General features: G+C 46.2%; 1 protein-coding gene across 1 annotated transcript in view; it reads right to left on the bottom strand.

Moving 5' to 3' along the window:
• UNC80 (unc-80 subunit of NALCN channel complex) overlaps positions 1 to 16,005 on the bottom strand; it is a 502,852-nt gene that overhangs the window by 398,803 nt on the left and 88,044 nt on the right. The window contains exon 14 of the mRNA XM_078779534.1: positions 12,257 to 12,537. Coding sequence (XP_078635660.1) covers positions 12,257 to 12,537 — 281 coding nt within the window. The remainder of the gene's footprint in view (positions 1 to 12,256; positions 12,538 to 16,005) is intronic.

The raw sequence follows: 16,005 nt of genomic DNA, 5'->3' as shown, positions 1-16,005 counted from the left end.
TTACGTGATGTCAATAAAACATTTCTTTCTACCATAAAAGTAACCTGTATATAACTTTCTGTTATAACCCTACTCCTCTGCACTCCCCAACTATTCCCTCTTGTTCTGTATTTACATCATTCTTCTATGAGCCTATATGTTGTATGTAATTTTTATTTTATTCTTTCAACGTAAAAAAAAAAGCATTCTAGTAAAGAGCTCTGAAAACAGTGGATGCAGAAACATACTGTTGTTGCTGCACGGGTCATGCCAATTGCCTGGTAAGCACCCGGCGGGTCGCTTCAATGCAAGCACAATGGCCATTTGGTTCCATGGCCTTGGGCTGAATCACGTGTCCACTATAGCCATGATGCCATGTTAATGAGACCACCGAATCAGCCAGGAATTATGCAGACGACTAATTGATACCACTCGCCTCATCTGTAATTACGGCCGAGCAAACCCAGAGACGTGCGGCACGGTCTGGGTTTGCAGTGTTATTTGCCGTGGCCAATCAACCCTAAACAGGCTTACCTTAATTACTAAGTAACCACAATAACCCAAATTCACTCTGAGACTAGGTATATACTGAATAATAACAGTAACGATGGTCACGGGGAAGGGAATACACGAAGCAATACCAAGTAGTGATACAAAAACAATACTTGATAATACGAGAACAAATAAATTACCGATATGTGCCCAGGTATTGTTCTTGTGTATGCCAACTAGTCTGCCAACATAAGACATATGCCAATGCGAAAAAAATATTTTGACATGAATGTGTCGATGGTTATGTCAACCTACTGTTAAGTGTGAAATTTGATCTCAATTAAAGGACACATCAAAAGTTATAGAGAGAGAAAGAGAAAGAGAAAGAGGAAGAGAAAGAGAAAGAGAAAGAGAAAGAGAAAGAGAAAGAGAAAGAGGAAGAGGAAGAGGAAGAGGAAGAGAAAGAGAAAGAGAAAGAGAACAGAGAGAACAGAGAGAGAACGGGAGAACGGGGAGAACGGGAGAACGAGAGAACGAGAGAACGAGAGAACGAGAGAACGGGAGAACGAGAGAACGGGAGAACGGGAGAACGAGAGAACGAGAGAACGAGAGAACGAGAGAACAAGAGAGAGAGAGAGAGAGAAAAAAAAAGAGAAAGAGAAAGAGAAAGAGAAAGAGAAAGAGGAAGAGAAAGAGAAAGAGAAAGAGAAAGAGAAAGACTTTTGTATCTTTTTATTATAAAAATAGAAAAAGAAAACCCCCAAATAGGGGTCACATTGTCATTTCAAGCAGAGAAACAAACAAAAAATATTAATACAGTAAAATTATGCACAAAACATTTCACAAAACAATAAACGTTTCTCCAGGATTTTACAAATGACTTCTTTCACGCACCATTTGGTCTCAAACTGTGGCAGCCTTCCTGTTATGGAGAAAAAGGCAAAGTCTAACTTTACACGGCTCGTCACAAGATTTTTAAACAAGAACAAGGCATTTTCCTCATTAGCTCCGAGATCATCAACTTTTCTTTTTCTTGATTTATACACTGCCATTTTTGCCTGTGCAAGCAGGAAATTACCTAACACATCATTCATATTCTTGTGTGAGATGTCTAAGCCATAAATGAAAACACAAGTGTTGAAAACCAAGCCAATCCTGCCAAAACAATTCTTAAGAAAGATAAATAAAGGAGCCAACCGTTGACATTCAACGTAAATATGAAAGAGGTTTTCAGGCCTTTTACAAAAGGGACATTCATCTGCTAGGAGACTTGAGAAGCGGTGCAGCAAGTGGTTAGAGGGGAGGATCCAGTGTGCAAGTCTCCAGAGAAAGAGAAAGAGAAAGAGGAAGAGAAAGAGAAAGAGAAAGAGAAAGAGAAAGAGATCAAAGAGAACAGAGAGAGAACGGGAGAATGGGAGAACGGGAGAACGAGAGAACGGGAGAACGAGAGAACGAGAGAACGAGAGAGAGAGAGAGAGAGAGAGAGAGAGAGAGAGAGAGAGAGAGAGATAGAGATAGAGAGAGAGATAGGGAGAGAGAGACTTTTGACTTTTAAGCTCTTTTTATTATAAAAGTATAAAACAAGAGTACCACCAAAAGCAATTCATCCAGGAAAATCAGTAAAATCATAGCAATCCAAAAACAATCGGTGCACTGCAAACCAAGCGACAGAAAAGGTGCAAATACCAAAAAAAACACACGAGGAGAAAATCTAGGCATAATTTCTAAACTAGGCATAATTATATATGTACAAATTTACAATCGCATCTGCAACCCTGAGGAGAGACTTAAGAAAGAAAGAGTAGGTCAAGACCAGGGGGGGGGGGGGGGGGGGAACGCCGGCAAGGAGAAGCATGGAACAGTGTATAAGAAACACCCGCACTGTATTATACAGAAATTAACAATTTGTTATCTTGGACCTCACAAATCCCTCCAACACACCAGGTCGAGACAATTAACAATTTGTTATCTTGGACCTCACAAATCCCTCCAACACACCAGGGAGAGAGAGAGAGAGAGAGAGAGAGAGAGAGAGAGAGACAGAGAGAGAGAGAGAGAGAGAGAGAGAGAGAGAGAGAGACATAGAGAAAGAGACAAGTAGAACAGACAACATCAGATGCTTCTACCTCAGGTTATGGTCTGCAAAATGATTTTCAAAGGCAATATGACCTTTGACCTGTTGAACCTAAAATCGTTTTCGTAACATTTCACAAGTTATTGCGGTAACAAAGATTTTCAATTAAGGTCAAATTCCCTTGGACCTTTTTGAATCCAAAATAGAATCAGTTCATCTTTGTATTACAATCCATACCTGTGCTGAGTTTGAAATCCCTTCAGTGGTTCACAAGATATAATGTTAACCAAAAAACAACAGGTGGATGCATGACACGGACAGACGGCCTGATGGACAACGCAAAAATATAATGCCCCTTGTTGTGGAAAACCATTCAGGTCCACACAACTTTAGTCCAACGGTTTGGTTTAATTGCATTTAGATCATCACATCATTCCTGTAAGTAGAAATACACAATAAGCATACGATGCGACATCTCATAAAGCCATTCATATCAGTCAATGCAAGCAAGCTAGATATTCTATAAAGGCGTACCATAAACGAGGCTACCGATGTAACATGTCACAAGGGAGAAGTCTCGGAGCACTGACACAGCAACGGGTCTTATAGTCACGCCCCTAGCGGTGACAACAATGACAGCGAGCAGCGAGCATCCCCACCCGGGTTCAGTACGGATACGATTTCACTACATTCACCCCCCCCCCCGTCAGAATTATACGGCCGCGTGGCTAAAAGCGAGTGAGCGTCAGCATGAATAGGGCGCGGAGTATCAGTCGGCCCAACCGTAGCGGGCCGGGCGGCGAATTTCTCTGCCAGCACGCGTTCGAAACTCCCCGGGTACGGCGTCTCGTAACCCTGTATCCCCGGTGTCAGAGGCGTCAACAGGGTCGGGTGATGAAGGGGGTAACGCCAAGTCGTCGGACCCGGGCAGTCTCGACGGGGGGAGGGTCGGTGGACTGTCGGCGATGGGAGCGTCGGGAGAGGCCATAGTCTCATAGATGGGTTTGACCGGTTCGTCCGATTCCCTACTAAGGTCGTCGACCCCGCAAGGGGCAAGATGACGAACGGAGACAGTAGTCTCACGACCATCAGACGTCATCACACGAGCATGCTCAGGATTAGCCTGGAGAATCTGCACTTTGTCCACAAGGGGGTCGTACTTGCTCGCGCGAACCGCCCGTTTAAGGTAGGCCGGCCCGGGCCCAGCGAGCCAACTGGGCAAAGACCGTATACACCCCGAGCTCCTGGGGTGGTGGAAAAGTCGCTCGTGGGGAGTTTGGTTAGTTGCCGTACTCAGGAGTGCCCGGATTGAGTTCAACGCCGCAGGTAGCGACCAAGCCCATTTATCGAGGCCCCGGCCGTGGGTCCGGAGATGGAGCATGACGGCCCTCCAGATAATCCCGTTGAAGCGTTCGATCTGCCCATTAGCCTGGGGTCTGTACGGCGTGGTGTAACTAGACGCAATGTTGTTTTGGAGCAGATAGCCGCGCACCTCCTGAGACAAGAAGACTGCACCCCGGTCGGTATGGACATAGGCCGGGTAACCGAACATTGAGAACAAGTTCTGTAAGCATCGCATCACCGTGGCAGCAGTCATGTCCGCGCACATATAAGCAAAGGGGAATCGTGAGTACTCATCAACGATAGTGAGCAGAGAGCGAGAGCCGCTCGACACCGGCAAAGGGCCCTTGAAATCCATCGCCAAGCGTTCCCACGGGCGTGTAGCCTTCACCAGAGTCCCCATAGGAGGGTTATAGAAACGCGGTTTGATTTCCGCGCAGATAGCGCAGTCGCGACAGATACGGCGGATATCGTCAATCGAGTAAGGGAGATTCCCACTCCGCACGAAATGAGCGAAACGCGTTACGCCGGGATGGCCCGCAGTAGCATGCAGCACCCGTAGGCCCTCCAACGAGGTGATACCAGCACATGTAGTCGGGCGTGATAAGGCATCGGCGGCCTGGTTATCCTTCCCTGGGCGATATTTGATGGTGTAACAGAAGTCGGCGAGTTCGATACGCCAGCGAGTGATTTTCTCGTTCTTAATGCGCTGGGCGTGTAAGGTGTCGTACATGAACGCAACGCTTTGCTGGTCCGTGATGATTTGGAAGCTCCGCCCGAGTAGGTACGGGCGCCATCGCCGAATAGACTCGACGATCGCATACGCTTCCTTTTCAACGGACGAGTGCCTCCGCTCAGCGGAGGTAAGAGTCCGTGAAAAGAAAGCCACGGGACGTCCCCCTTGGGAGAGGGTCGCCGCGATGGCCTGATCCGAGGCGTCACTTTCGAGGACGAACGAGCCGCTCTCGTCGATGGTCGCTACGGCGGCTCGGGCGATGTCGGTCTTAAGACCTTCAAAGGCCGTCAATGCGGCCGAACTCAGGGGAAAAGTGTCGCAGGCCACAAGGGGGCGAAGTTTCGCGGAGAAATTTTGCACCCATTTGGAGTAATGGGCGAACAGCCCAAGGGCGCGTTTCAGGGACGCCCGATCGCAGGGAGGGGCCATGTCGAGCAAAGGTCGCAGACGTTCCTTATCCGGAGAGACAGAGCCATGGGTCACGGTGTACCCCAGAAGATCTATGGTGCGTAGGGAGTATCGGCACTTATCCTCGTTCATAGTTAAGTGATACCGTTGCGCGACCTCAAGGAAGCGCTTCAGATTAGCGTCATGGTGCCCTTGGTCATATCCACAAACCGTAAGGTTATCGAGGTAGACGAAAACATCGGTTAAGTGCTCCCGCGCAACGAGGTCATCCATGGCCCTCTGGAAACAAGCGACCCCGTTCGTCACCCCAAAGGGCAATCGTGTAAATTGGTACAACCGCTGCCCCGACTCGAAAGCGGTATAGATACGATCCGCCCTAGAGATAGGGATCTGGTGGTACGCACTACGGAGATCGAGAGTACTATAGACCGAATACTGGGATACCTGTTGCACTAGCGCGTCCATCCCCGGAAGGGGGTAGGCATCCAGCTGTGTAAAGCGGTTAATCGTTTGGGAATAGTCGATTACCATGCGTTTGCGATGGGCCTCGCTGCGCACCACTAAGACCTGAGCGCGCCACGGCGACCTGCTAGGTTCTATGATGCCGTCCTTCAAGAGCTGAGCCGTTTCGTCCGCAATGAATTGCATGTCCGCGCGAGAGTAGCGTCGCGATTTTACCGCGACGGGGGTACAGTCGGAGGTTAGATTGGGGAACAGCGAAAGCGGCCGGACGTCCATTTGCGCTAGGGCGCACACCGTTAGCGCGTCGTCCGGCCCCACAACAAGAGTGTCAGGCCCACCGAACTCCATTACCAGACGTCCATGCAGCTTAAGAAAATCGTGTCCTAGCAGAATATCAGCACATAATGCGGGTAAAACCATAAGGTGTACATCAGGGAAAACCCGTCCCTTTAGCACGAGTTTCAATCGGCATTCCCCTTTCGTGCTGAGCCGCAGTCCCTGGGAAGCCATGAAGATCCGTCTCGTAGACCGCCCGATCCGCCATCCATGCCTGAGCACAAGTCGTTGGTCGATAAAACTATCCGTAGATCCGGTATCCACCAAGGCCTGAACACAATGGCCCTCAACCATAAGGGGAATAAGGGCTTGAGCCAGGCCAGACGAGGCAGCTGGGAGTGGGACTGAGCCCCCCGAATGGGTCGGTCCAGCCTCGCGGGTGGATCCTACACCAGCAGCAGTTTTGCGAGCGTGGCCGGAGGCTGTGTTGGCCATGGGGATCCCATTATCGTCATCAGAGGGCTTTCCCCAGCATTCCGGTGTTTCGCGATTCAAAATCCGACGAGAAAAGGCCTCCGTAGTATTTGACATTGCCTTTTGACACTCCTGGCAGATAAAGGCTTCCGTAGTATCCGAAATCGCCTTTTTACATTTTTGGTCGCTTTGACAAGAGGCTTCCGTAGTATTCGAAATTGCCTTTTTACATTTTTGGTCGCTTTGACAAAAGGCTTCCGTAGTATTCGAAAGTTGCCTTAACTCTTTTGACGGGGCGGGGGCCGCCGTTAGCTCGTGGGCGACTCGAGGAGTACGAGGGGCTTGGTGAAGTGTGGCCCGTGGTTTGGCCAAGGACGCGGCCTTTGTCCCCGATGGAGAATGAGACGGTGGTGGCTGTCCGGTGGCGCCAATCAAGCTCGTCTGAGCGCCCAGCGGGCCGCAGAGAGCGGCCCTCCCCTTCGAAGTCGGGTAAGGTGCTGGGCTCGTGGGTTCTGCTACGAGCCCGTTCAAGGTTGCTGCGCCCGCGCGGCCGCGGCTGCGCGAGTCGAAGGGCCGCGAGCCGCGTGCCGTTTTCTTGCACACTTTCGCGTAATGTCCCTTTAGCGAGCACAAATGGCAAATAGCGTCACGTGCCGGACACACGACTCGGGCATGACGAGGCCCTCCACAAAAAAAACATGCGGCCCCGCGCAAGGCCTTGGGTCTGCTGGTCGTAACGGCAGCTGTCAGGGTAGGGTCATCCTCCGGAGCATCCCGGAGTTCAGCAGGCGGATCCACGTCCTCGTCAGTGGTACTCTCCGGCCGGGCGTGTAGTGAGGTGCCCGCCAAAAGGCGCGTGCGATCATAGGCGTTCGATTGCATCCGCGCTTCGGTATACACCGTCGCTTGCTCAACCGCCGTAGCGAAGGTCAGGTCGGTCTTCTCCAAGAGTTTGAGACGTAGTTCCTGGGAGGAGACCCCTGCTATGAAGGCATCTAAAAGTCGATCATCTTTAGCTTGCTCGGGAGTCCGTGGCTCCTTGACGCTGTCCAGCATGAGCTGCCGGAGCTCCTGGGCGTAATGATCCATAGGCTCGTTGGGCTGCTGCCGTCGCGTCTGCAGCAAATAACGCGCATACACAGGGCTTTTTTCTTTTATGTAAAGCCGCTTGAGCTCCGCGATGGTAAGATCATACGTCGTGCATTGAGCGACCGCGTGGTAGACCCGGTAGTCGATTTTTGAGTGTAATATCGCCAGCTTCGCGGCAGGCGTCGGAGCGGTCTCAGGCTCATCAAAGAGATGCTCCAGTTGTCGGAGCCAGTGCTTGAGTTGCAAGCCTCCGTCCGTGGCTTGTGGGTCGGCGCTGAAAATGGACACCGTCAACGTCTTGTTGCCAGCCATGTCAGCAGATCTTAAATGCAATTAAGTGTTGTGGAAAACCATTCAGGTCCACACAACTTTAGTCCAACGGTTTGGTTTAATTGCATTTAGATCATCACATCATTCCTGTAAGTAGAAATACACAATAAGCATACGATGCGACATCTCATAAAGCCATTCATCTATCTATAATTCCAGTAATCTCTGTCTGTCTGTCTGTACGTCTGTACGTTTGTTTGTTTGTCTGTGACCGCTGTTTCTCGACAACTACCGGTCCGATATACTTGAAACTTGCCAGGTATATTGCTGGGGACCCGAGGATGTGCCTTTTCAAGGTTTCATATTAATCGGACAATTACTTACCGAGCTATGTCCAAAAAACGATTCAACCAATCAGAGAGCAGCGAACGATCGCGTGTGCCGAACGTGGCGGGCACACTCTGCCTCGGATGGCACATTTGAGAGCGTATTCATTTATTTCACGTTTGCAAACTATGTTGGCGTTAAACTATGTTTTACAACTAATAAAAACGAATTTGCGATTCATTCGCTTTCCTGCACGTTTGTGCACGCGATGGCGATTTCTTTACCAAACTCCGGAAGCCGTTCGCTTTGGACCAAACCATTGCATGTAAATAGAGGGGGGGGATTGTCACCACTCGCAAGCCGTTCGCTTTGGACCAAACCATTTCATGTAAATAGAGGGGGGGGATATAATTTTAGATATAGATATAGTACGGGCATGCCCTAGTATCAGTCAATGCAAGCAAGCTAGATATTCTATAAAGGCGTACCATAAACGAGGCTACCGATGTAACATGTCACAAGGGAGAAGTCTCGGAGCACTGACACAGCAACGGGTCTTATAGTCACGCCCCTAGCGGTGACAACAATGACAGCGAGCAGCGAGCATCCCCACCCGGGTTCAGTACGGATACGATTTCACTACACCCCTGGCCTTCAGCTACATTTAACTTGTGAATGCAAATAAAAACTACAGCGAAATCAATGACGTGCCATCACAAATCCCCACCTAAAACAAAGTTGAAAGGTGGCACAAAGGTCTACCGGGAATTACCCAATATCAATTTTTTAGTTTAAAAAAAGAATTCCATTTTGACCCCTATGAGTCAATTCCCCACCCCCACGGGGCATGAACCGGGGGTAAAATCCAATAAATCATTGCATACTTCGTGTGACCCCGATGTTGATTGCATATACAAAGTTTCATTTAAAATTTGTTTTTTTTCTAATGTGCCAGTAATTGCATTTTGTAGTATTTGACCTTTTGACCGAGCCCCAAGGGGCAGGGCCATAAATGATACGGCATAATCGCATCTTCATGCCATGTGGTGATCATAACTACAAAGTTTTATGAATTTCTACACAACCATTTAGGAGGAGATAGTGTGAAGGATGGACAGACAGACAGATGCAGCCCATTACTATATCCCACCCCCCTCCCACTCCCACCACACCCCCCACCACTTTTTATGGCGTGCCCGTAGGGCAATGCCATCGAGAACAGCGTTTGCCTGTCCGTATGTATGTACGTCACTTCCGCCATCATTTTGGAGGTTTATTTCCTTTAAAAATCGCTTACTGTTGGTCCAACAACAACAACAACATGCATTTTAAGGCCGACTGTTGGTCCGATTGGCCAAATATATACAGTCATGTATACAGTCGTGGCCGAAAATATTGGCAACCTTGCACTTTTTTCAAATAACTCTCTTTTTTGTTTTCACCACATAATAACAAATTTTCTCTAAAAAGAAGTTGAAATTGATAAAAGTATTTGGTCTCCACAGTTCTTTATTTCACCCTTAATATTACAGAACCTTTGTTTTTGATTCAGAACTTAATATATCCTTTAAAATCAGAAAATAAAAAGAAATGGCATTGACAAAATTATTGACACCCGAGACTTAATATTCGGTAGCACGGACTTTGGACAAAATAACTGCAGTCAAGCGCTTCCTATAGCCATGAATGAGCTTCCTACCCCTCTCCACTGGTAGTTTGGCCCACTCTTCTTGTGCAAACTGCTCCAGTTCTCCCAGCTTTGAAGGGTGCCTTCTCCCTGCTGTTTTCAGATCTCCCCACAGGTATTCAATGGGATTTAGATCTGGACTCATTGCTGGCGACTTCAGAACAGTCCAGCGTTTTGTCTTTAACCATTCCTGGGTGCTTTTTGAAGCGTGTTTGGGGTCATTGTCCTGCTGCAAGACCCATGACCTTCGACGGAGACACAGCTTTCTGACACTGGGTTAAACGTTGCACTCCAAAATGCTTTGGTAATCTGATTTCATGATGCCATGCACACATTCAAGGCACCCAGTGCCAGAGGCAGCCCAGCAACCCTAAAACATCACTGAACCTCCTCCATGTTTGACTGTAGAGAAGATGTTCTTTTCTTTGAAGGCTTCATTTTGTTTTCTGTAAACACAGAGATGATGTGCTGTACCAAAAAGTTCTAATTTGGTCTCATCTATCCACAGGACATTCTCCCAGAAGGATTTTGACTTGTTCAGGTGTGTTTTGGCTACTCCATTCAGGCTTTCTCAGCAGTGGGGTCCTCCTTGGTCTCCTACCATAGAACCCCCTTTCATCGAGTTGGCGACGGATGGTGCGAGTTGAAACTGTCGTACTTTGTGTCTGAAGGTCAGCTTGAATCTGTTTGGCAGTTGATCGAGGCGTTTTCTCCACCATTTGAACAATCCTTCGCTGAAATCTTCGATCAGGTTTTCTCTTGCGGCCACATCCAAGGAGGTTGGCAACAGTGCCATGGGCCTTAAACTTCCTGATAGCATTGCATATGGTGGACACATGAACATCAAGGTTTCTGGAGATGGACTTGTAGCATTGAGATGTCCATGCATGGCTACAATCTTGTGTCTGACCTCCACAGAGAATTCTCTGGTTTTCTTTATTTTCTCCATGTTCATCACACAGTGACACAGAACAGCATAATGACTCCTTTTCTCTATTCAAACTGGTTGAATGAATGATTTATATATTGCAGGCACCTGTGCAACTCACCACAGGTGAGTTCAATTCCCAAGTAAAGTAGAATCACCTGCTTGAAATCGAATTGTTTCTAACAACTTCTAAAAGGTGCCAATAATATTGTCCGGGCCATTTTAGGATTTCTGTCTGGAATAAGCTAAGATTTAGTCATATTTTCAGCTTTTTTGTTTTGTTCTACGGCAAACCAAAGAAATACACATGTGGATCCCAAAATATATTTTAATTTCAACAATTTTCTGCAAAGAAATGGTGCATTATTTGAAAAAAGTGTAATGGTGCCAATATTTTTGTGTGTGGATTCAGTGTATTCTTTTTTGTATTTTTAATTAATTTTCTGAAATTTGTAGAATTTGTTTTTCACTTGGAAGTTGGATTCCGATGTGTAAATAAAGGTGGAAAAAGTCTGATTTAATGCATTCTAATTCCAGGCTATAAGGCAACAAAAGGTGAAAATTTTGAAAGGGATTATAGAATTTCTGTAGGGACTGTGTGTGTGTGTGTATATATATATTGGCATCTCCAACAAAGGTGTTCATTATACAACATCATACTAAATTACCCAATTTGGTGTCTGTCTTCCTGTCTGTCCGTAATACATTCGGTCGTTACATATTCAATCTCAACCAGACTTGACAGGAGGACTAATGCTCATATGATGGAGGTTGCAGCGGCCTCCTCTGCTCCTCTCTCCAAAGGCGTTTTCTGTCTTTGGGGAAATCCGTATTAAGGTGTATATCCGTGTTAAGATAATTTATCATGGCATTTTCCCTGAGTCAGCTTCTAATAACAAAATTAATAACACCACTAATGATAACAGCATAATGTTAATGTTATTACAAAACAATATGAATACTAATAATATCCCCTCTTCCCAAGGGGTTTTTTCCTCCTTGGATAAATGTCGTGTTAAATTGAATAATAGCTGATCGTAGCGTATCATGGGGCAAGCCAGGAGAAGTAAAAAATTATTTTATAAATCACAAACTTGTATGCTTACCTTTTGAAACAACCGCTATTGCTGTTTAACCCCCCACCGTTTAGAGGCCATTTTTCCCCGCAAAGCGGGGGTTGGCCTTTTCGGGGACCGTGGTAGTTGTTGTTTTTTGGTCCCCTTTTTGAAGCGATGTTTTACGGCCGGATGCCCTTCCTGACGCCAACCCTTTTTGCCGCCTTCAACGACAACCAGGGAATTACCAGTGAACTGGTACTCAATAACATGGAACTGAAAAAATCTGGAGGAATCCAGACTTTCTTGAGGCATTATATGCTTGTCGCATCCACCACAGATGAACAGATCAGAGCCTAGATCTACTACAATCTATATACCCTAGAGAAGATAATAACATGACCCTTCCTGCCACTCCCATAGGGAGTGGGTGTACTAGTAAATAAAAGACTCATCTGGAGAGGAAAGGGAAAAATTGACAGCAAACAAGCAGGTAACATCTAAGGCAATTAAGGGACCAATATACAAAGTTAACCAGCAAGCAAATTAGTTAGGTAAACCATTACTACAAAAATATGTAAATGAGAGATGAACATAAAGTAATACCCCATGGCTTGTGACTTATTATTCTGGTTAACCAAAGCTCATGGACACACACCTTGAGATTGAGTGAGCCATCGGTAAGTACAAATGCACCGACACTGGATTGCACCGTTCCTACATGTGGAAGTGGCAACATATCACTGTAAGCAAGGCAGGAGTCTGTGAGACTACGTGGCAAGTTGGCGCAGGCGAGGGGCTCGTGCGAGATCTCTGGTATTGCGGTCTGGCTGCACAGTCTGCGCATATGTTCCACAAAAGAGTCCGAATACCCAACGTTGAAAGAGGCCAGTGTGGTATTGAAGGTCGCCATGCTGATGGTGGAGATCTGTGACTTCACTGCCCATACAGACAAAGTGGAATGAGGAGAAAAATAAATAAAGAGAAAAGAAAAAATAGTTTGATCAATATTGTAATTGGAGTGAAATTAATGAAAATGAACAAATTAGCTTTAAATGGGGATGCAAAAAGGAGTCCATCTACATATTACATATAAAGCATGAAAATGTGTTTGATATCAAAGCAAAAAATAATGGGGTCAGCCAACAGGGAACAATGATATCGATTATGAAATACCATACTTTAAAATAAAGTTTTTGAATCAGCATTTCCAAGTAGCAGCATTACAAGTACAAATGCAAGTGGGAGTGTAGATTAATGTACAGTATTTCAAAATGGTAAAGTACTGTATATAATGATTGGAGCAGGAAGTACAGCATGAAGATGAAAAACAATAACAAGACAAACTAGAAAGCATCTGAAAATGCAAAGCCCATCCGCATGCACATACGCCTTCTTCTCCTTCCATATGCTATAAAAAAAATTAAAAAAATTTAACTACAAAATTTAAATTGATTATTTTATGCAGCCTTGACCTTTGAGTTTTAGATCTAACAAAAATAATCAGCTTCTAGCTTTTGATTGGTGAACCAATTTTGACCCAATATGCAAATTCTTAAAATTTGAAGTCAATTGGATGAAAATTGACGATTTTATGCACCCTTGACCTTTGACCTTTTGATCGAAAAAAAAACAATCAACTCCTACCTTGTGATTAATGAACCAATTCAGTGACCCAATAAGGAAATTCTTTCAATTTCAGGTCAATCGGGTTAAAATTGGTGATTTTACGCAACCTTAACCTTTGACCTTTTGATAAAATTATTAATTTGTTTTCTCCATATTATCATAATAAAGCTTTGGTGAAATTTGACGAAAAAACTCAAATGGTTAAAAAGTTATGGCCCGGACAGACACACACACGCACGCATACAGACAGACAGACAGACAGAGACACACACACATTAGTGATTACAAAACCCGTCTCTTTCTGCACATGGGATGGGCTAATAAAAGATAATATATGATGTGTGTGTGAAATGGTTTACCAGAAAAGGTAGTTTGGCTTATTCATTCGTATGCATCACAAGGCTGGGGGGTAGCATCATTGTCTGAAGGCGCAGCTGTGCCACTGATGGCCTTCTGCTGGTTGTGGCAGGAATTTGTAATTTGTTCATGGTGTCCGCGATAGCTCGCTTACTCTTCGAGGAGGACACTATGCGATATTTAGCGTCCACCAACAATTGCTGGCAAACGGGACGGCAGTTTAACGTCCATCTAAGGGACGGCATGTGCATTGATGAATCACTCTGCCTGTGAAACACCAGGATGACAGTTTATAGCTGGGTCAGGATTCAAACCCAAGCTAGACAGCTTAGAGATGAGTCTGCGTACCTATAAGCCACCCTGTCAACCCAGAAAAGGTAGTTGAAGCAAAAAAACATGATCAGTTTATGAATCAGTTTATTATGGTAATTATGGGAAGAAAAACTTAGTTGGTAATCTTAGAAGGATACCAAATAAAAAGGAAGGCATAATGCTGTGTGTATGTGGAAAAAGGGAGGCCTTCATCCTGTGGTGGACTGGTAAGGCTGATTTAAGGTTTAAGGTATTACGGAGTCTTTTGCAAACGCATATTCATTCCTTCCACCTCTTACTCAGCCTGAGCACCTCTCTTAAACCCCCTTTACAAAGGGGTGGCGATCGTTGAGAGATCGTTGAGCAATGAAAAAATCTCAATGAGCGCCCAGCGATCGCCAAGATCTCTCAATGATCTCTCAATGATCTTCCAGTGATCTCCAGTGATCTCCAGTGATCTCCACGGTCGCCACGGTCTCCTCAAAGTTTTGACTCGGTCCAAAACAATCTCTCAACGATCGCCAAGGGAAGCGATCTCTCAACGAACGCTCAACGAACGCTCAAGGATCGCTCAACGATTTCATCGATCTCCCAATGATCTCTCAGCAATCTTTCAATGAACGCCAAATTTTTCCACCCCGAAAGGTAGAGATGGCTGAGTGATCAGTGAGGGATCGCTGAGCGTTCGATGAAAGACCAATAGAGTTCATTGAATGACCGGGGCGGAGATTGCTGAGAGATCATTGGGCGATCAATTTCCGCTTGAGAGATTGTTGAGCGTTCGTTGAGAGATTGGGGAGAGATTGCCGCGGTGATGAGAAGTGCGGCAGTGGGGAAAATTGAATTTTTGATCGCACAACGAGCGCACAAGGATCTCCCAAACATTTACACAGAAATGGCTTTTTCGAGGCTTAGGAGATCGTTGAGAGATCGGGCCAATTTTTGATCGCTCAATGGTCACCCAACGATCTCCGTGCTGTGTAAAGGGGGCCTTACTCTCTCAATTGCACAAACTTCAATATTGTCGTGTCGACCCTGCAGTGAAGACCTCAGGGTGACGGATGACCAAAACGAGCTTTAATTATGGCGGTGTTATCTCTTTGGCGCGCGCGGGGGAGGGATAACGAGGTCCTTACCTCATCGGGAACACACGCAGGGGTTATCCGATCTCCACAGACACAGAGACGGGACAGCAAAATCGACAATACAAGGAAAGTAAGATTCAACACATAATGATTTAATTAAAATAAATGCAAGAGTAATACAAACAAAATAAATGGTGAGGTAAAACTAAATTCTAACTGAGGGACCCTCCATATGGACACAGAGACACGACAAGGGAAGACAAATGAAAGAAAATGTGTTTGTGTGGTGCATTGGCCAGTACTCAGCCTGCCGTCGATGAGAATGTCTGTGGAGGGATGCTGCGTCTCTGCACAGAAAGCGCACAAGATGGCACGTTCGTGGCGGCAAAACATGTCCGGGAGCACCAGCGCTCTGGAACACCATCCTTACCCCAGCCGTTCCATGCTCCACAAGGCTCTGATCAGTCTCCCCAGTGCACACGGCACGAACCCAGCCTTCCTCCAACCCGGCCAGAACAAGAGAGAGATAGAGAGAGATAGAGAGAGATAGAGAGAGATAGATAGAGAGATAGAGATAGAGAGAGAGAGAGAGAGAGAGAGAGAGAGAGAGAGAGAGAGAGAGAGAGAGAGAGAGAGAGAGAGAGAGAGAAACCCAAGTGTGACCGCTCGCACCAAAAGCCAGGACCAAGAGAGAGAACAATGGCGGTCCCTTTGCTTTTTCCACTCACGTGTCCTGATGACGTCATTCTTTGTCCAATGGTGCAGCGCCATCACATCGCCCCATCATTACCCAACCGATCCTTATTTGGGGCATGACCTCACAGCCATTGACGCCCATCGAGAATGTTCGGGGCAGGGTTTACTTGCCGATTGGCAAATGTTCAGGTCTTTGTCGGCATGACGGTGTTGTGGGTGAATCGAGCTTTTCGTCGTTCTTGTCATTCATAATGACGGCCCTTTTTAGTTTGAATAAAACAGAAGGGAAAATCACAGGGGCAATTACACACTGGGGATTAATCTCATG

Source organism: Myxine glutinosa, chromosome 1, assembly GCF_964187855.1.
Source record: "Myxine glutinosa chromosome 1, kmMyxGlut1.1, whole genome shotgun sequence".
Classification (NCBI taxonomy): domain Eukaryota; kingdom Metazoa; phylum Chordata; class Myxini; order Myxiniformes; family Myxinidae; genus Myxine; species Myxine glutinosa.
The sequence above is the reverse complement of the archived record's forward strand: the minus strand, read 5'-3'. Positions and strand labels throughout refer to the sequence as shown.